The sequence below is a fragment of the Cebidichthys violaceus genome, unplaced genomic scaffold (genome assembly GCF_023349555.1).
Source record: "Cebidichthys violaceus isolate CVI_PGR_0920_01 unplaced genomic scaffold, fCebVio1.0.p SCAF_4, whole genome shotgun sequence".
Lineage (NCBI taxonomy): Eukaryota > Metazoa > Chordata > Actinopteri > Perciformes > Stichaeidae > Cebidichthys > Cebidichthys violaceus.
In genome coordinates this window covers 12,299,241-12,320,667 of record NW_027176594.1, presented here as the reverse complement: position 1 = coordinate 12,320,667, position 21,427 = coordinate 12,299,241, and the positions used below count along the sequence as shown (strand labels likewise).

General features: G+C 44.0%; 1 protein-coding gene across 1 annotated transcript in view; it reads right to left on the bottom strand.

Moving 5' to 3' along the window:
* LOC137885085 (sodium/potassium/calcium exchanger 3-like) overlaps positions 1-21,427 on the bottom strand; it is a 59,168-nt gene that overhangs the window by 26,213 nt on the left and 11,528 nt on the right. The window contains exon 3 of the mRNA XM_068727232.1: positions 7,609-7,685. Within this exon, the coding sequence (XP_068583333.1) occupies positions 7,609-7,685 (77 nt within the window). The remainder of the gene's footprint in view (positions 1-7,608; positions 7,686-21,427) is intronic.

The following is a 21,427-nucleotide window of genomic DNA, read 5'->3' as shown; positions in this document are numbered from 1 at the left end:
TTGTTCTGTGTTTTCTGTCTGTAACCATGTGTTTCTTATGTTGAAAAAGAGATTTTTAATCTCAATGGGACTCTCCTGGTTAAATAAAGGATTAAAAATAATAATAATAATAATAATAATAATAATAATAATAATAATAACAATAATAATAATAATAACAATACGCATAAAAGTTAAAATATTCACAACTTTTCAGCGCGGCGTCGCTGCGCCTGTCAATGTCACTCATGATCGAGGCAGCCAATCAAATCAAGCAAGAGGCAGGCTTTACTACTTTACCACTGACTTCCTGTATATTTGCCGGTAGATGTGGTAGGAACGTCATTGATATTAGTGATAGTTAATTATGATGAACTATGACATTTTTCCCTCCTCCCCATTCAACAGCAGAGCAACAGCAAGAGCTGGATGTCTGCACTAAATCATTTTTTCCTCGTTATTTACATCCCATCGTCTGGTTGCCCACGCATCTCTGCTCAACTGGCTGTTGTTTGCCAAGGCGCATTTTTGAAGCGTCCGCGCCTGTTGTCAAGCCTCTCAGTTTGATCGGCGCCTTAGGAAGTTAAACAGGACATAATTCATCTCTAATATCTATTTTTTGTTGCTGTGAAAAAATCTCCTTCAAACAACTGGATTTATTATTTTTATTATTTTTATTTTTATTATTTTCCTGAATGGAGCTTGAACGCATCACAATGTAACCTAATGGAACCTCAATATCATAGCTCTTCTCCATTATAACAGCTGTTGCTGTCAGTGTTACTAACGTGACTATCTCTCCTCCTGTCGATTTCAACATGGACTTAATGTTCACAAGTATTATTATCAGACTAGACAGCATCAAGGCCGATCTTCAGATCGCATATTTCTACTGAATATAGGCCGATAGCTAAGATCACACTAAGATGGTTAAACTGTGTAATTAATCAGCCATTCACATGACTCCCTGGTATTTTATAACCAAAATGCTCCATCACTGTTAATTTAAGGCCCTTTTTGAAAGATATAAGGCTGAAGTGTTAGTTCCCTCTGAAATGTTTGGTGAGTAGCACGACTCTCTCAAACACAAAAAACAAACCAGCACGCGCACACACACACGTGTTATGTGACTATTGCCACAGGAGATTTCAGCACATACACAAACCTGTCTCAATGCAGGAATCAAGACACCATAGATATCACAGCTTCTTTAACTGTCATGGTTATGAAACCGAGACTTATGTAACTGCAGTTAAACCCGACATCCCTAAATGAATTATTAATAGTTTTATATAAAAGAAGATTGTGTATCGATACAATATTAACAAGCAAGGTCGAGGAGACACTGTCACTGCTCTCATTTAGCTTTTGCTCTGGCTCACTTCCTACAACATTCCAAACCTTTTTGAGGTCATATTTATACATGGGTATATTCATGTCACAGTGGACGATGGCCCATTCTTATTTTAAAAAAGTAAAGGTGGAAAAGAACAACAGCATTACAACTATACCACAAACTCTGCAGGTATAAGCCCTGATTGTCTTTCCTGGAATTCAGAGAACGCTGTTCTCTCCACAAAGCCAAGTACAGCAACACCTGCTGTGAAATGACACAGAGTACATTACTTTAAAGGTTAGACATCCCAGGAAAATAGTTTGTGATGATATACTGTTCTTTGGGGTTTTTGTTATTTTAATATCCAAGCATCCCAGAAAAGGTTACATTCATTTGCCCCTCTGCTGCTGGAAAAGGCTAACTCAGAGGGTGGCCGCGCTGTAAGCAGTGACATTGCCTATAATGTCAGAAATATTGTGGCAACACGGTCTATTCTGCAGTTCTTAGTGCTCTGTTTATGCACAGCTAAGTTCCCCTGATACACTGCACTGCTGGACGAGCTTTCACTACAGTTGGCCCTCCTGAGACCGTCAGCACTGCACAACATGGGTCATCATGTACTGGAACATTCTGCCTGTAAGAGTGACGGCAGAGGGGCTCCATCGGAGCCTTGACCTGGCTTATTGATGCCTGCTGGGCCATGCTGGAGAGGCCAGGGGGGCTGATCATGCATCAGCTGAACCAAAACTGACAGAGGAGAGGAGAGGTTTGGTTTTTAAAGTCCCTTTATTTCACTATTTGGGAAAGAAAAGGAGCATGTTTGAGTTATTAGCATATATAAAAATAAATTATTGACATCAATAGAATTATTAATGTCGGTAAGATTATTAACGATTATTAATAATAACGGGGCACCACCCTGGGAAAAGGGACCAATAACCTAACTATAAACTAAGTCTCATAATTAGTATTCACTCACAATGTCAATAGTCAAAGTACTATTCCATGTGTGTGTGGGGGAGAGGCGAGACAACAGCTCAGACAACGTATGATGTAATCTAAACGTAGCTACGTCACGTGGGACTGCACATTGAAGATAGATCGAACTATCAAAATGGAGCGGGACTCTAACATGGCGCTAGACAATAGAGAGATTGCGTTATCTGCATGTGTCTGAAGCAGTTAGCTCACCCCCGGAGCTACATTAGCTTAACGCTATATGTGTGGGTTAGTAAAAGAAGAGAGAAAGCAAACAAAACAAAATAAATCCTCCAAAAACAAAATAAGATCCTCCCCGCCGGGGTGGAGTAAGGAAGATTGTTCTCTCATCTAGAAAAACACGACTGACGACTCTTTGATTCGCACAGCCGTGGTTCTGACCTCTGAACTGATGGGAAACAACTTCCGGTCTCACCAGCGGTGAATTATCGCAACACGATTGCAGCAACAGTCATTTCTACACAACATTAACTATCTTGATCGTTAATCTTGGCAATTGTTGAGCATACACACCACGTCATAAATATGACACAGTAACTTAAGCAACACAAACAAGATAATAAACACAAGAACCTAAATCTGCCCAAACTCTTTGCCTTACTAGGAGTTGATTTTGTGGTCGAAGATGTGGTCCTTCTGGGTTTCTCGCCGGAACTCATGAAATCAGAATTATCATCAATATCCATGTTTGCTTTTTGGGATAAAACTCTCTGTGTGTCAGAGATACTTTCTTCGGCTCAGTAAAGGAATGTTCTTTCCTTACGGCTGGAACAAATCCACTTGGGTGGAGAGGAGAAGTGTGCTTCTCTTTCTCTAAAGAATCCGTTTCTTGACATCTTCACAAAACAAGACCTAGGATTTTCTTTTAAAAACAGCAACCTGTTCGCACCTCCTCACTTCGTCGTTAGTCAGAACGGAATGACAAAGTTTTCAGGGGCGCTAAGCGGTTTTGTAAGCTGGTCGCTTCCAGCTGTAAAACCGGAAGTCCCGCCTCGGCATCCCTGGGCTCGTCCAATGAGCAGCACCAAGCTTTCTCAACTGAACTACCTCAGAATTTCACAGGTATATGTGAAATTCATTGTTGTGGGGGGTTTGGTTGCTATCTACCCCAAATCAGGCTCCAGATTGCTCTGCAAAATAGGAAGGCCAGATCCCTTTGTCTCAGAGCACATGGTCAAGCACATGGTCCCAACACAGGGAAAACAGAAAACACTCTAAAACATCACTAGAAAAGCAAAAATGGGAAAATAAAAAACCTTCAAAATAATCAAACAAATAAAATAACCAAATTAAAGCACCAAAGAACAAATAAACAATCAATCACAATGATCAATATGTTCAAAAGGTGTACTCACTGCAGAGTGAGAGGAGTACAGTTTCCTGCAACTGCTCTCAGGTGTTGTGGCAGTGCGGCACAGACCTCCACTATTCTGTTGGTCAACCTGACAGACGTGATGTTGGCGTTTTGCCTGAAGGTGACCATGGATGATGCTGTTGGTGACATCTTCGCCAAATGTCCCAGTTTAGTGCAGCCGGCTTCTCTTAAACACGTTCGCAGGCTGGCAAACTGCAGCGTTTAAGTCCTTATGAGTCTCATCAGCTTCACATGAGATGTTAAAAACCTGCCACGCCTGCAGAACAGAGCCGTAGAACGGCATCAGCCTGGCGAAGTCCACTTACTCAGGTTGTAGGTGAAAGAGCTGCTTATCGTATCCCAACCAAGTTATTAGCAACCAGAACTCTTCCCCTATATGACAACTGGGGCAGCAACCATTTCCACCTAGAAAACTGAGCACACACCTTCTCCTTAACTCCCTCCCAGTTCTTTTTCTGAAAATCCTCAGAGCCTAAAAACACACCCAACACCTTTAAACCTCCTTTTCCCCACTGAAGACCTCCAGGCAGGCAAGATTTTGCCCAGTTCACCCGTGAACATCCCCCCGGCCCCTGATGAAGATGTTTACATCATCAGCATACGCAGACACAGCGAGGGAACGACAAAGACTAGAGGACCCAGGCAGTGACAGACCACTGAGCCGACTTCTCAGCTTGCACAACAGAGGCTCAAAAGCAAGACTGTATAGCTGCCCTGAGATAGGACGACCCTGCCTTATCCCTCGCTGTACAGGGATCGGTCGACTCAGCCCAGCTCCCATTTTTACCATACATTCAGCACCACCGTACAACAAACCCACCCAAGCCAAAAACCCATCACCAAGCCCAAAAGCCCTGAGTGCAGAAAACAGATAAGAGTGATCCACCCTGTCAAAAGCCTTCACCTGATCCAGTGAGACAATACCAACATCTACAACGTGGAATTTACATACATCAAGCACATCACGAATGAGAAAAATGTTGTCCATAACTGTTCTCTCCGGGATACAGTAAGTTTGGTCGCTATTTACAATTACTTCCAAGTAGTCTCTTAGTCTGTTGGATAAGGCTCTGGAAAGCACCTTATAGTTAGTACAAAGCAGGGCCACTGGTCTCCAGTTCTTAGGAAGGGCCAAGTTGCCCTTCTTGGGCAGCAGGGAGAGTACTGCCCGCTGGCATGAAACAGGAAGTGATCTTGTTTAAAAAAATCCCAACAAAACACAATGTAAGTCATTGTGTTTTGTAAGTCCAGAACTGCTTAAAGAAATCCGTGGAGAGACCGCCGATTCCCGAAGCCATCTGGTTCACTGCAGCCGTCAGCTCCTCCAGTGTCAGCACTCCGTCCAGCGTAGCCCTCTCTGCTGGACTGAGCTGTGGAAGACCCTCCAGGAGCTCCTTACTGCTCTCTGTACAGCATTGCTCTTCCCCAAAAAGAGCAGCGTAGAAACCCACGACATGGGACCTCATCTCCCTCTGGTTGGTGGTAATCCTGCCTTCTGGGAGCTTCAGACATCCGCTTCCTCTGTGCCACGATCTCTCCAGGTTGAAGAAAAACAAGCTTGGGGCATCCATGTCCTTCAACTGGAGAACACGAGACCTGACCAGAGCTCCCTTCGCTCTCTCTTGCAGGAACGAGCTCAACTCCAACCTCCTCTCCTTCAGCAGTTGGCCCACACTGGAATCCGGGTCTCTCTGGAAGCCCTCCTCAATACTTTTTATGTTAGCTTTAAGGTCCTTAATAGCAGACTTGATTTTAGACTTGAGGTGTACTGCTGGCAGAATACACGGATCTGTGCCTTTCCGACCTCTCTTCAGAGAACTGAAACAAACTTTTTCAGTTTTCCACTGCTGTCCCCTCCGATTATCAGTTGCTCCTGATGGCATCTCTGCAGTTCGTTTTGCAGCATAGTGAGGAAGCGTGCTCTTTCTGGCCCCTGATTTGGTGCATATATATTCACGAAGCAGTAAAGCAAGCTCTCTATCTCTGCCCTCACCATCAGCAAACAACCCTTCACCACCTCAGTGACTGTTGCATTAACTGCTGTTCTAAACAGCACGGCTACTCCGGCACTAAGATTGGTGCCGTGGCTCAGGGTGTATGAGCCCTCCCACCATAAACCCCAGTCTACTTCATCTGATGGAGTGGCGTGAGTTTCTTGCAAAAAGACTATGTCCAACCTTTTTTGATTTACAACTTCCATTAATGCTCTTTTATGTCTGTCCCTCCCACCATTGATGTTTAAAGCTCTGCATAGAAGCTGGATAGGAGTCAGAGGATAGGTCAGAGGATAGGAGGCAAGACAAGACCATAAATAAGCATTGAAAAGTGGAAAATCTCGTGTGACACATGATCATGTTAAACTGTTTTTTTTTGTTTTAACCCTTTTACTTTTTCTTACTCTCCACAGGGTTGTGATGTGTGAAGCGCTGTGTGAAGCGCTTTCGTTCTTCTAAAAGGTCAAAACCCACCTGTCTCTGCACCACCCCAACAGAACATATGAACTTCTCAATGTCACCGAAATATTCACTCACTTTTACAGATCTTTTGTAAGTTACATCCAAAAACGAGTTTATTTTCTCTAGTGAATACAGATCAGTGCTTTTAATGCACGTTTCAGAATTAGATGCAGTATCTGGTTTACTCTCATCCTCCATGTCCTCTCCTTCGCAAGACAGCTGGCTGTTGGACACAGACCCTACACTCTGTCCTTCATCTAAGGCTATGGTGTGATCTCCACCTGCAGAACCTGTAGCTGCCTCTTCACAAAGTTCTACAGACTGTGGTGGTGCTTTGGTACCAGATGCAGTGAGGTTCTGCGCAACCACAGAAGCATGCAGGTTGTAAGACTGGCCCTGATCCTCCTTGTCGACATTGTTGTTATCAGAAGAAGACGAAGAAACGCCGCCGGCCGCACTGCCGCCGGCCACACTGCTGCCGGCCACAGCCCCACCAGCGGGACCTGCCACGCCCGCGGTCCCAGCCACGAGAGCATCCGGGGCTCCAGCCACGAGAGCGTCACACGGTGATCTGTGTAGGGGGAGCTGAGAGCGGAGATACCTGCACAAAACTTTCCCTGATAAATATGTCACTCTCTATCAGGTTGTGGACACAAGGCCTCGCTCGTCACGAACACAACGACAGCTTTACTCATCCTAGACGCAAAGGAAAGTTTGTCATGTCCCACCTGTTCTCCAACAGCCAGCAGGACCTCCTCTACTGAAACATTGCTATTCCCTGCCGGATTGACGGGGGTGACGTCTCAGAGGACGCCATCCTCCCGAACAACGCCAAACAAAACCACTAATCACACGTTCGTCTACCGATAAATAAACTGCTTTGTATGTTACCTGATCATATGCATAGACAGAAAAACAGAGGAAAAATCCCAAAGCAGTGAAAATACAATCCAAACTCCACGGCACTCTCACATCCACCACTCACACGTTCACCGTTCTCACGCAACCGGAAACGGAAACGAGAGGAGAAGAGAGAAGAGGAGAAGATATATTTTTATCTTATTGTCAATAAGTCCCATCACTGATCATGAATTTCTTACATTAATAATGTAAGTTCAGTAATTTCCCCAAACAGCAGGGCACTGTAATTTTGAGCAATTGTTACTCAAACAGGAGTAAATAGGTGCATTAGGTAAGGACTATTTTCAGTGGTGTATTAATCCATATTTGATACTTTAGTATCATCTGGGTCCAGACCTGGAATACGTCCACTCCAGTTTAAGTCCACTGAGTCGTCAAGCATCGGGACATGAAACAGCGGTTTCACGGTTAAAAGGTAATCGACCAATAAGTTCAGCAGGGAGACTAATGATTAGCCAATCAGAGCCAGGGGCGGGACTAATGCCATTGTCAAGCAGTCGTCAAGTCAATTGCAGAGCTGAATACTTAAGAGGTAAACTTACACACAGGACATGCAGAGCCACGGCTCCTTCTGTTCTCTCTTTGTTGGTGAACAGGTCTGTGGGGAACTCGTGCAGAGCTGGAAGAGACAAACACACACTGTAGGGTTAGAACAGGGTGTGTGTGTATACATATGTGTGTGTTTCTGCAGAGTGTGAACTTCCCCAAATGTGTGTGACAGTTTGACTGTGCCCCGATTGTGTATGAGCAGGAAGAGGAGACCAGGGACATGGAAAAAGGGAGCACAGGAGGACAAAGTGAGGACAAAGTGAGAGAGAGCACTGCAGAAGTAGAGCGAGGGATATTCAGGGTACGGCAAAGATGGAGAGGGTGGTGTGAGGCGCAAACTCTGCATGGGAATCCAGAAAGTGAGACTCAGAGACAAGTTGGCAGACAGAGAGAGTGTGAGAGAAAACGGAGAGAAAGACATGAAGCAACGGCGCTTGGTTTAGATCCAGTAGTTGATAAACAGATGTATTTCAGTGTGGACCAACTGACCAACACTCTCTCTCCAGCTGTGCCCCCCTAGCATGGCCACAGAGTGATAGGAGACAAGGAAAGGTCTGACTCATCTTACAGAGAGCAGGATGTCTTTTGCATCACTCAGGCCCGCTCAGGGGACAGGGAGGCTACCCAGAAGTGAATGAATGAATAAACCAAGTTAGTGGTTTATCATTCCACCTACCTTTGGTCTTATTTCAGCCTAAACTCCCTCGCAAAATGAGAGCAGAGAGAATAGTTCACTTCTCTCCCGCTGTTCTCTCCCGTTTTGTACTACGTTGACCTATTTGCATCTCCAGCACCCTCGCTGTGTTTGAGCGGCTGCAGTCTTCCTCTGCACTGTGTTCCATTGCTAGAACTTCTTCAGCCTAGCACGAGGCAGAGACGCCTCTAAAAAGACACCGAGGGGCCGAAGCAGCGGAGCAGACGGCCATCTCACAGCCACAGCTGGATGTGTTGAATGTCTGCTGTATTTAAGTGTTAGCTCAAACATAGAGGCACAACAAGCAGCTCTCGGGAAAGGAATCAGAGCTTAATGTGGACAAACACTCCTCAGTACTGAGCATCAAAGCTTGTGCGTGGCATTTTTCAGCCCTTTTCTTGTCTGAAGCAGAAATGAGAACAAAAATAAAATAAAAACCAGAAATGATCAGAATGCTGAAGCTGAATGTTGCCTGCAGATAAAACCTTAGCGTATCACTGAAGTCTGATGTCCTCAGGGACCTGTGTGCAGATGGGATGCATTCAGGTACACAAGGAGTTTGAACGACACCTGTCTCTTTCTTGTTAAGGCCCCTCCTCATAGACATCCTGCCGCATCCTCCTCCAGGCATGATCCACTTTTCAGAAAGTGTATTCACTAACTTGGATCCAGGTGGACCAGTGTTAGAACCTATGTACTCATGTTGGCATTAGGTCATGTTTACTGAATGGCTCATTTCTCATTAAAAACATCAACATTATGCACTACACTGGGTGGGCCCATTCCTCCTTCACACACACACACACACACACACACACACACACACACACACACACACACACACACAGGGGGGGAATGTTCTGGAGCCGATCCCAGCTGACATTGGTGACCTATACTCACATCGGGATTACATTACATTTGGACTGTGGGAGGAAGTCGGAGAACCCGGACAGAACCCACGCTGACACGGGGTCCCTCTTGTTATGACAGTACTAGCCACTTGTGAATTTGAGGAGTGACTCATCCATGTCATACCAGACACCCAGGCATAGGGAGGGCGCTTTTAGGTTCAACAAGACGATGCTGACTTGTCCTCTCAGAGCTGCCAGGAGGCATATGTAAAGGTCCAACTACTCCACACATACCGGAGTTGATAACCACTCACAAGTATCCAGATTCAGGCCTTCACAGAGCAGACACGGTAATGCTGCTTCTGTCTTTTTTGAATAAGAATTGCTCGGGTACCGACGACGATGCAGCAGCTAATTCCTGCACGACTTAACATGTGATTTCATGTGTGGAGTGCGTGGCACTGAAAATGATGCATTGCAAATTTTGCAGCACCTCCTGTGTCTCGTATGTGGTGCTAGAGAACACACACACACACACGGATTACACATCATGTCGCTGTATATCATGTGTAGATCAAAACATGTACATTTTATGATCTTTGCCACATGAGGTTGACTTCCTGTGGTCAGTAGGTGGCGCTATGACTATGACTCAATATGGGCCTGTACATTTGAGATGCATCCGTTGTACCTCTAGGAAGACTTTGAAAAGTCCCATACCTGTAAAGAGCCTAAAATGGCATATTGTCATATGACCGATGACATCATCATTCAAGGTATCAACTAGTCCTTCACAATTAAGCGTTGCATTAGCCAGAGGGTTGTACCAACAAAATGTGAAAGGAATCCAATAAACTCTGGGAGGAGTTTGAAAATGTTTGCATAAAATACGTGTAAAACTTTGAATGTGTTTTTAAACATGAAAGCAATGATTCCATCAAATTTTGTGAACATCGAACATCATCAATTTGTGCTTTGACCTGAAAACATCACTGAATAGAAAACTATCATCAAGCACTGTAAAAACATTACAATCGTCATATACAAACAGGCACAAACATGAAATCTGACCTCTGCACTTAACCCATCGTCATCGTCAGCATCAGGACCAGTAGTCTGCTGTAAAGCTCCAAGGCACTTAGACATGTGGACAGTAGGAGCCAGAGATCGAACCGCCCTAACCCCTGAGCCACAGACTAATGTATTAACAGTATTAATCTGATAAATAGAAGATCACAATGCCCTTTCAGGATTTCATAGTCTGTCGAAGTTAATTTACAATTTGTCTACAGAGCAGAGAAACGCACTCACATCCGTCCACTTTGATTGGTTTCATCGATATCAGAACTCCTGCCCGGGCGCCTGTAAAGTGTGCGCCACTGTATCTGAACACAAACTCCATAGCAACAGAGTGAGTGTATCCTTGAGGCGCAGTGTGTTTAAGTGGCAGAGAGGTGGGCAAAAACAATAGACCGCCATAACCCGCAGGAGTGGCTCCACATGCTGCAGCTGTCATCACCGTGATAAGGTTGATGCAGTGCATCATGCATGCTGTTTGGGGATTGGGGGGAAAAAAAGTACACATGTGCCCTGATATATGATGGGATCCATTTTGGTGTGATGGGGGCCAGTTAGGAGAGAAGGGCTGAGGGGGAAAGTGTCAGAGTGAAACCTGAACCTGAACTGACAGCTCAGCAATAAGAAAGGAAGGAATAAGAAGGAGAGAAAGCTGGTTGTTCCGGTAATTAGCACAGTTTTACATAAAGGTCACTAGGATGAACCCACACCAGCTGCCAATGGTGCTCTGGCCCCAACTACTCCTGCTGGCTGTAGGACTGCACACACACACACACACACACACACACACACACACACACACACACACACACACACACACACACACACACACAAGCCAGAGAGTTTTCCACTCTCCCTCCTCTTCTTCACTGCACAATCAGTGGCAGCCAATGTATCAATCAGCAATCAGGTTTCAGCTTGATGGGGGACATGTTCTGCCTCAGTCTGCTTCATTCTCCTGTTGGTAGCTGACCACCCGCCCTGCTCGCCCACCCACCTGCTCCTTCCCATGCCCGTCTAATTTACCAGGCAGAATGAGGGCTCTGAATGGAGATGGAGCAGGACTTGTTTTCGTCCTGCTGGAGCTCTGCGCCACCTTCGCTTTTCCTTGAGGCTCCGTTACGATAGCCGCCGTGTTTTGTAAGATGCTGTAAAATCTCTTTTGCATCCTACTCATCCTCCTCAAACTGGTTTAATATTTGTCTGCATAATGTCTGTCAGCATCATTGTAGAAGACAACCAATATGGTCTCTGAAACTGAAAAAAAACTTTTTGGTGATGTTGACCCATGCGAGCACAGACAGCTTTTCTGTGTGTAAACATATCTAAGGAGAAGAGATGGTCACACAAATCGGGTCAGGAGCTTTACACCAAAGTAATGACCCCCTCTGAACACATACTGTATGTGTACTCAACATTGCTCTATGACTGGGGAGGCAGAGCCACCTTCACATCAGAGAGACCATGAATGCTCCCGGGTTTAAACCAAAGAACAGTCAGAGTTGTTGATGAATGTCCTGTCGGTTGGCTAGTCGTGAGGTTACAGATCACCATGTCATCTCATAACGTAACACACCCTGAACGTGGGCGAGTGTGTGGATTTATTTATAGAGAGGGAAATGCACATGCATACAGTGGTGTTCTAGCTGTTGGCCTGAAGCTCTCCCTCACTCATCTACTCAAAGCACTCTCGTCATCTTTACCTCGCGCTCCCTCACTCCCTCCAACTTTCACATCTATTTATAACCATCACAGAGATGCGGGGTGAGAAGGTGGAGTAAGTCTTTGGGGATTTCCTGCTATCTCTGCTTTTTAAATATATAATGTAGAAGCAGGAAGCCCCCTGCCCGCCGACGTTCCCCCTTAACCACTGTCTGCCCAGTGCTTCTGCCTTGCTCATCTCTTGCCATGAGAAGCCAGAAGGCTGAAACCACTGACTGCTGCATATTTTAGTTTTACACTCAAAATAATCACAAGTAATATCTGGTTGCTCACTTCATATCCCGGCGAATGAGAGCAAAGCACAACGCAGGCCTGACACTGTAAACAACCAATCCGTATTTAAATCAACAGGAGAGCTGGTAACCAGGGTAGCACCAATAATGGTCAACGATGGAATTTTCCGTTTGGTTACACAATGATGCGTTCAGGCTCTCTTCATTGACAATTAGTATTGGGCGAAGGTAAATTATAACGTTATCATGATGTGTTCACATGTAGTCTCGTAAAATGTAGTGTTGGTGAGAAACTGTTATGTTCTGTTGTTTGATGGCGATATTTTCACAACAACATAAATAGATATTAGAGATGAATTATGACACTAGCTCTAAGCAGCTTATAATATATCATTAAAACTACAAATGACTAGACTTGTTTTAATCGCATCAGTGGACATGAGGTCCTGGCGGCCGATCGACCCGGTCACGGCTGTTTTCTGTCCTGGCCCCACAGTGGTGGAATGAACTTCCCACTGACGTCAGGACAGCAGAGTCGCTGCCCATCTTTCATCAGGCTGAAAACCCACCTCTTCAGGAAGTGCTACCCTGAGCCTTCCACTTAGCACTTATTGTATTCATACTAGCTTGTTGCACTTCTTGTATTCGTATTACTTATAGCACTAACTGTTTTTCTTGTTTCTGCACTGTACTTTGGCTCTGAGTTATGCTCTGTTTCATGCTCTTAGATGCTTGTTTGGAAAAGAAAATGTACTTATGACTTCTGGTGACTAGTAGTTCTTTTGATTACCAATGTTGAATGCACTTATTGTAAGTCGCTTTGGATAAAAGCGTCTGCTAAATGACTGTAATGTAATGTAATCAATAAAAGTACAATATTTTATTTATTGTAGTTAAAAAACACTACAACAAAGTAAAAGGATAAAATTTTGAATTTTTTAATGGTTTACCGACTTCAGAGCAGTTGAAATGATTTTTTGACGGTGGCAAAAAAAATTTGTCTGGAGCCTTGTATACCAGTGTATAAACAAACAACAAAGGGATCTGTATCAGCTAACATGGATCATCAATGATCAGCAATTAGTATCATCTGCAAAAAAACGTGATCAGGGATCTCTAAAAATTATATTTCCTCCCTTTTTTCTTTTGTTGATCCGTTACGTGACTCTGATCCACGATACGATCCGAACCCTGAGTTTTAATATCCGTTCTCCACTAACAAAGAGACACCAAAATATTACAAAGAGACACAAAACAACTACAAAGAGACACAGAAAGACTACAAAGAGACACAAAACGAAGACAGAGAAACACAAACAAATTACAAAGAGACACAAAACGACTACAAAGAGACACCAAACAACTATAAAGAGACCAAAAGTTGTGAGAGTGGTATCTTTGCACCAAAGCTACTATGAGGAGATATATACAGTTGTGGTCAAAAGTTTACATACACTTGTAAAGAACATAATGTCATGGCTCTCTTGAGTTTCCCCGTTATTCCTACAACTCTGATTTTTCTCTGATAGAGTGATTGGAACAGATACTTCTTTGTCACAAAAAACATTCATGAAGTTTGGTTCTTTCATGACTTTATTTTGGGTTAACAGAAAAAGTGATCAAATCTGCTGGGTCAAAAATATACATACAGCAGTGCTAATATTTGGTTACATGTCCCTTGGCCATTTTCACTTCAATTAAGCGCTTTTGGTAGCCATCCACAAGCTTCTGGCAAGCTTCTCGTTGAATCTTTGACCACTCCTCTTTACAGAATTGGTGCAGTTCAGTTACATTTGATGGCTTTCTGACATGGACTTGTTTCTTCAGCATTGTCCACATGTTCTCAATGGGATTTTAAGTCAGTACTTTGGGAAGGCCATTCTAAAACCCTAATTCTAGCCTGATTTAGCCATTCCATTACCACTTTTGATGTGCGTTTGGGGTCATTGTCCTGTTGGAACACCCAACTGCGCCCAAGACCCAACCTTCGGGCTGATGATTTTAGGTTATCTTGAAGAATTTGAAGGTAATCTTCCTTCTTCATTATCCCATTTACTCTCTGTAAAGCACCAGTTCCATTGGCAGCAAAACAGCCCCACAGCATAATACTACCACCGTGCTTGACGGTAGGCATGGTGTTCTTGGGGTTAAAGGCCTCACCTTTTCTCCTCCAAACATATTGCTGGGCATTGTGGCCAAACAGCTCGATTTTTGTTTCGTCTGACCACAGAACTTTCCTCCAGAAGGTCTTATCTTTGTCCATGTGATCAGCAGCAAACTTCAGTCGAGCCTTAAGGTGCCGCTTTTGGAGCAAGGGCTTCCTTCTTGCACGGCAGCCTCTCAATCCATGGAGATGCAAAACACGCTTGACTGTGGACACTGACACCTGTGTTCCAGCAGCTTCTAATTCTTGGCAGATCTGCTTTTTGGTGGTTCTCGGTTGACTCTTCACCCTCCTGACCAATTTTCTCTCAGCAGCAGGTGATAGCTTGCGTTTTCTTCCTGATCGTGGCAGTGACAAAACAGTGCCATGCACTTTATACTTACAAACAATTTTTTGCACTGTTGCTCTTGGGACCTGCAGCTGCTTTGAAATGGCTCCAAGTGACTTTCCTGACTTGTTCAAGTCAATGATTCACTTTTTCAGATCCATGCTGAGCTCCTTTGACTTTCCCATTGTAGCGTTTGTGGGCGTTTGTATCCAATGAGCCCTATTTAAATGGCCTCAGAGAAGTCACCAGCTGTAGTCACTCATAATCACTTACAAGAAGTTAAGAGGCCATGCTATGAAGTCACCAAAATTGCTAATTCATGTTGCTGTATCTATATTTTTGACCCAGCAGATTTTGTCACTTTTTCTGTTCACCCATAATAAAGTCATGAAAGAACCAAACTTCATGAATGTTTTTTGTGACAAAGAAGTATCTGTTCCAATCACTCTATCAGAGAAAAATCAAAGTTGTAGAAATAACTGGAAACTCAAGAGAGCCATGACATTATGTTCTTTACAAGTGTATGTAAACTTTTGACCACAACTGTATATATCAGCATCAGTTACTATTACTTTAAGACTGTTCGTCATAGAAACACCTATAGCCTGGCGGTGGGGGCGACGCTGTCCATAGTCCTGAAATGGAGAGGCAAATATCCATAGACAGACTCAACACATGCATGGTCAAATCACTTAACCTCTTGGACTTCACATGAGTGAGAACCACTTAAAGTGAACTTTCAAAATGTGTCCGTTGCCTGCAGGAGCTGAATAGGTTTTGCCTGTTGCTGTAAGCGTCCAATTAAGAAATAGTAATTTCACTAAGAAATAAAGTTGCAGCAGCACGACACCTGGTTCTGTCTCATTAAGAGAAGAAGGTGAAAAGAAGAAAGATAACGATTCAGGTAATGTATTTCACAACAAACTTAATTTTGAGAAAATAAAAAGCTAGCAAACAGAAACATTCTGTTTATTTCCTAAATGTGCTTGCATGAAACCTCAACTCAAAGGGAATAGGCTAATTATTTAATATAGTAATGTATTATAATATAGCCTATAATAATATATGTACATATAATAATATATTCAGAATAATATATAGTAAAATAGCCTTTAATATTGTATGTAACATATATAATAAAGTCAATTATAATAATATAATATAATTTCACTATATTGAAAAGATAAAGTAGCCTTTGTAAAAGTTCAAAGTGCCACTCAAACTGGGGGGCCTATTACCAACACTGGCTGAACTGTTAAAGTAGGCCTAATAAAGTTATTCAACAATGATCTTCTCTCAGCTGCGGAGCACTTTTTGGAGGTCCAGGCCAAGTCTTTGTGGATGTGGAGGAGGAGAAGATAAATGAGGCGTTGCTCGGACATTGTTGAGTGAATGAAGGTTTTCGACTGACAGAGGCTGGAGAGAGGCTCCGCTCTGCTGTTACATTTTACGTGGGCACCGTCAAATACAGCCGGAGAAGCCTGGTGACTTCACTGAAGAGCCTCGTTCCTGTGCTGCCAGCATGCAGGCAATTGTGGCCACCTCTGTTATCCGACTCATGGGTCTATCAGCGGAGCCGGGGAGCATGCTGATGCTGTCGAATTCCAGGGGACTGTTGATGCTGTGAGGAGCACCTGGCCATTGCTCACCAGCAGATGCAGAGAGGGTTGGTTACACATGCCAGTCAGCTCTCAGGTGAGCAGGAATGGCCATTCTTTGTCCATCTTCAAAGATGCTGTGGGACGCATCAGTGGACATAAAAAGTTTTGCCGTGTGTCTGGAGCATCTGCACTGCTGACTGAACTGTCTCTGCCGAGACGTCCCAGCCACCTCTTCCACAGAAGAGATCAGTCATCATCATTCTGATTATTTCATCTTAAGTGTCGTAGACAACTTCATAATGATCAAGCAGCGATTTGATTGCACTGGTTGTGGCTGTCCAGTAGAGCGGAGTGGGTTGAGGCTGCTGATGGGGTTAAACATGGCAAGTTGTTTTGGTGAATTCTTGATTATTTCATGTATGTCATGAACTTAACTGAGTGCACCACAGACATTGATGGACTTTGAAGCAGCTTCTCGAAGTAATGGGTTTAAACTGTGATTGGTGCAAAGCATTGAGAATGCTTTAAGATTAAAGTCTTCAATACATCTAGCCACACCTGACATTTGTCCCGGGAGAACAGATGCACCATCGTATGCTTGCCTCCTCATGTCACCGACATCAGGGCCACATCCAAGTCACATGTCTGATTCTACATGGGTATTAGGACAGGCATACATTCCTATGAAGACTTGTGGATATCATAGTTGGACAAAACCCATCGTACAGACAGAGACAGCTGTTCATGGAGTTTCATCCACAGTAAACGCATAGTGTTTTGCCTTGATTTTCACATTTGTTAAGAGAATGGTGAGAGACTCCCGGCACAGATACTCTTGTATTTGTTCATTGATTGTCTCGTGTGATGCCTATTTCATAGTCTTTTCTCAGCTAGTTGGACTAGCTTTTTTAAGTTGCTGTCCTTGTCCGTATGTCTCCGTACCGCAAGCCTGTGTCGAGTTAGAGAGTTGCTCCATCATTCCATCCCTTCATTTCTCCTGCTGGATATTGACTGGTGTTTTACTGAAGTAAGCACTCTTTTTTACGACACACGCTTTGTGAAAGTGACTTTTCATGTCTGTCAAGGAGGCTTTCCAGTTATTAATTCTGGACTTTACAAAGCCATAATCTCCACATTTGGAGAAAGTTACAAGCTGCGTAATTCACAGGTTTGCTGACTATGAGCTATGCAGATTTCCCAGTCTTTATGTCCCGACTTCAACCCTCCACACAGTCAGAGACAGCACCAGCTTGTTTCTTTTCATCATCCCAGGGGGCTCAGAGCTGCTTTGGGGTTCTTCTTGCTGCGTTGGTTCTCGGGTTGAAGGGCCAAGATGATCGATCGGAGTTGTGGTTGGGACAAAGTGACTCGAGATGACCCCAAATAGACACAAAACTTAGACGAAGTGACACAAAACAACGACAAAGACACACGAAACGACCACAAAGAGACTTAAGCCGAAGACCAGCAGAGGAGCAATAAGTAGGAACAATGCTTCCCAAAGATGACCTCTGATGATGTCACCTCTCCACAGGGTCAGCCCGGGGAGTGTTAGCAAACACAGGGCAAGGCTTCGTAAGCTCTGGGGGGGGGGGACTTAGTGTGTGTGTGTGTGTGTGTGTGTGTGTGTGTGTGTGTGTGTTGGTGACACAAGAGCAAAACACACACACAGTGAGGGAATGCATGTGTGTGTGTGTGTGTGTGTGTGTGTGTGTGTGTGTGTGTGTGTGCATGCATGCAAAATACTTCCCTACTCCCTTCTCACTGATGACATAATACTTTCAGGCCGTTGTCATGGAAACCAACAGGCACCGCTGACTGGATTTGGCATTGGGGGGGTAAGATGATGATGCATTTGGAAATTTGGATGGCAGTCCCTCATTTGGATTGCACTGTGTGTGTGTGTGTGTGTGTGTGTGTGTGTGTGTGTGTGTGTGTGTGTGTGTGTGTGTGTGTGTGTGTGTGTGGGGCCAGTGCTGTTTTTCTGTTCTGATGACTAAGCATATTACTGTATACTACAGTTTGGTGCAGACCAGAGCCGACCTCTAGAGTAAAGGCTCAAGAGAGGATTTCACTGTCTGTGTGTGTGTGTGTGTGTGTGTGTGTGTGTGTGTGTGTGTGTGTGTGATAAACAGACAGACACAGCAGTACAAACACACTATGATCTGACACTAGTGGTTCAGATCACACTGGCCGGTAAACATCCCCATCGCCTTAAAGGACAGTTCCACCTAATTTCACCTTGGTGTCTTATTTTCACACTCCTGACATTATTTCCATTGATTTGGATAACTCTGTCCTCACTAAGTTTACTACTACAATATGTTCTGACTGGGGGTTCACATTATACAGAAGTTGAACCGCATCAACCGCTTTATTTGGAGACAATAGGTCAATTCTGAATAATAATGGTCATGTCGGTAATAATTCCTCAAGAAAGCCATGTGTGCACAAAACAGTGTGCACACACATTGATTAGAATCAGCTGTTTAAGTTACTGACTCCTTCATCAACTGTGTGACTACAGTTGACCAGTAATGGAGTGCTCTCCTAGTCAGTGAACAGATTATGAAACTCATCAATATACTGTTACACAATATGTCAACACTAAGTCAAGGCAAAGTTCGTTTTCAGCCAAGGAGGCCAAGTGTCATCATTCAAAATTAACAGAATACAGAATACATCCCCAAGGTTCAATACTGGGGCCTCTTCTGTTCAACATCTACTGTACATGCTCCCACTAGCTCAGATTATGGAAAACAACAAAGTGTGTTATCATAATTATGCAGACGACACACAAATCTACATTATATCACCAGGGGACTATAATCCCATACAAGAGCGCGGTAAATGCATTGAACAAATCAACAACTGGATGTGCCAGAATTTTCTTCAATTAAACAAAGATAAAACAGAAGTAATTGTTTTTGGTACCAAGGACGAACGATTGAAAGTCAGCGCTCAGCTTCAAATCACTGATGTTAAAAACCACAAACCAAGCCAGAAATCTAGGTGCAGTTATGGATTCAGACCTCAACATGAACAGGCATATCAAGACAATCACAAAATCAGCCTACTATCACCTGAAGAACATATCAAGGATTAAAGGACTTATGTCTCAACAGGATTTGGAAAAACTTGTCCATGCATTTATCTTCAGTAGACTGGACTACTGTAACGGTGTGTTTACAGGTCTCTGTAAAAAGTCAATCAGAAAGCTGCAGCTGATTCAGAACGCTGCAGCTCGAGTCCTCACTAAGACCAAGAAAGTGGATCACATCACTCCAGTTCTGAGGTCTTTGCACTGGCTTCCTGTCGAACAAAGAATTTACTTTAAATCCTGCTGTTGGTTTATAAAGCACTGAATGGTTTAGGGCCAAAATACATCTCTGATCTGCTGCTACCTTATGAACCATCCCGACCCCTTAGGTCGTCTGGGACCGGTCTACTTTCTGTTCCCAGAGACAGAACTAAACGTGAAAACAGTAAACAGTGAAACTCTATTAGCAGGACTGTGGGTGAACAACAGGTAAATATGCCAATAATGAAATCCTGCTAACTTGCTCCGGTGTGAGGCACAATGGCTCTGCAACACATCTCCCTCTGCTCTCTCTCATCGTACTAACTGGAAGCTATCCAGCCCATCATGAATGCATCTTACACTTCTGGGTAATTATGCACAGTGGGAAATGGTTTTTTTTCTGTGTGTGCGTAGTCAATGTGTGTTTCTCTCAATTAAAAACACAGAAAATATCTCATGAATGATGTTTGGCTGTAATTACACGGTGGTGGTGGTGGTGGTGGTTGAAGTTAGAGCGTCGTTATCTCCTGGTTCGGTGCACTCAGAGGCGTTTAGAAAAAATAATCCAATCAAATGAGGCTTTGGAGCGACTAGTAAGCCACAGCGGTCATATAAAACTGCACTTCACTGTTTGTGGATGGTAGCAGCTAACAGAGCAATATGAAGAGAGACAGGGAGAGTGTGTTTGGATATCAGTGGACAAAAATGTTGTTTCTGTTTTCAAAACAATGTGGCTGAGGTCTAATTCATTCCAGAGAAACATTGCCGACTTTCAGCCCGCTCTGCGTCTCTGCAGCGCGGTCAGTGCAGCGGATAAACGCGGGGATGCTGGCGGCATGAAGGGAGACTGGGTGCTGTTCATCTGCATGAAGTGGTCGCTCTGCAGTGACACAGAGCATCTCTCATCTCTCCCTCCTCCTCCTGATCTGACAACAAGTGAGGGAGGCATGTGTGGAGCCAACAGTCCTCTGTAGCTCATATTGTGCTGAACTATAAGCCTGCCCACTTTAGCTGTCCAATCAAATATGAAGGATTTGATTTAAATCCCTCTTGTAACTGTTTAATGCTCAAATACTCTGTTTCATTGTGTAAGATGTCACAGTACAGAAGCTACAGACGCTCCAACGTCTGTTCCACTGGGACTTTAACATGGTTAAGTTCACTGAGGCACAACACAATTGCCCTGAAAAACAAATCTGACTTTCCTCCTGATTTAGAAAACAGAATAATACTGGCCGCTCAGCGGTACGGTAGACAAACTCGTCTATGAACATCCAGCATATTTTGTCACTCCAAAATCCAAAGAACTAAGAACTAAAAGACTCCATGAGTCTGTCTGCATGAGAGCAGCAGCATGCTGGTGGGAGTCTGGGTTCAACTGTTTATCACTAACACATTGTACTGCTCCTTTAACACTTGCATCTTTTAATGTAGAAAAACAGGTAAAGTCTTGGGCATTGCTCGCTGAAGAACAAATATCATAGTACCTACGAATAGCTGGAAGCTAAGCATTCTGGGAGATTGACTTGACTGGGGAGGAAGGTAGAGCAAAGAGAGCGATGAGAGTTGTCATGTTAAGACGATGATAGAGATGATGAAGGGGTTTCATTCACGCTGAAGTGACAGCTGTCCTGTGGAGCTGTGGATGATTTAATGGCGCTGGGACAACGAAGAGCAAACACTGAGGACAATAACAACAACAGCCAGGGGGGTGACGGCTCAGCAAAACAAACCAAAAAAAGGCGATTAAAGTTGCATCTCCCACCCTCGGGGATCTGCACAAGCTCACCCCATCTACATCTCGTGCATATTCCAAGCGCACGTGGAGGGCTGGGGGCCTG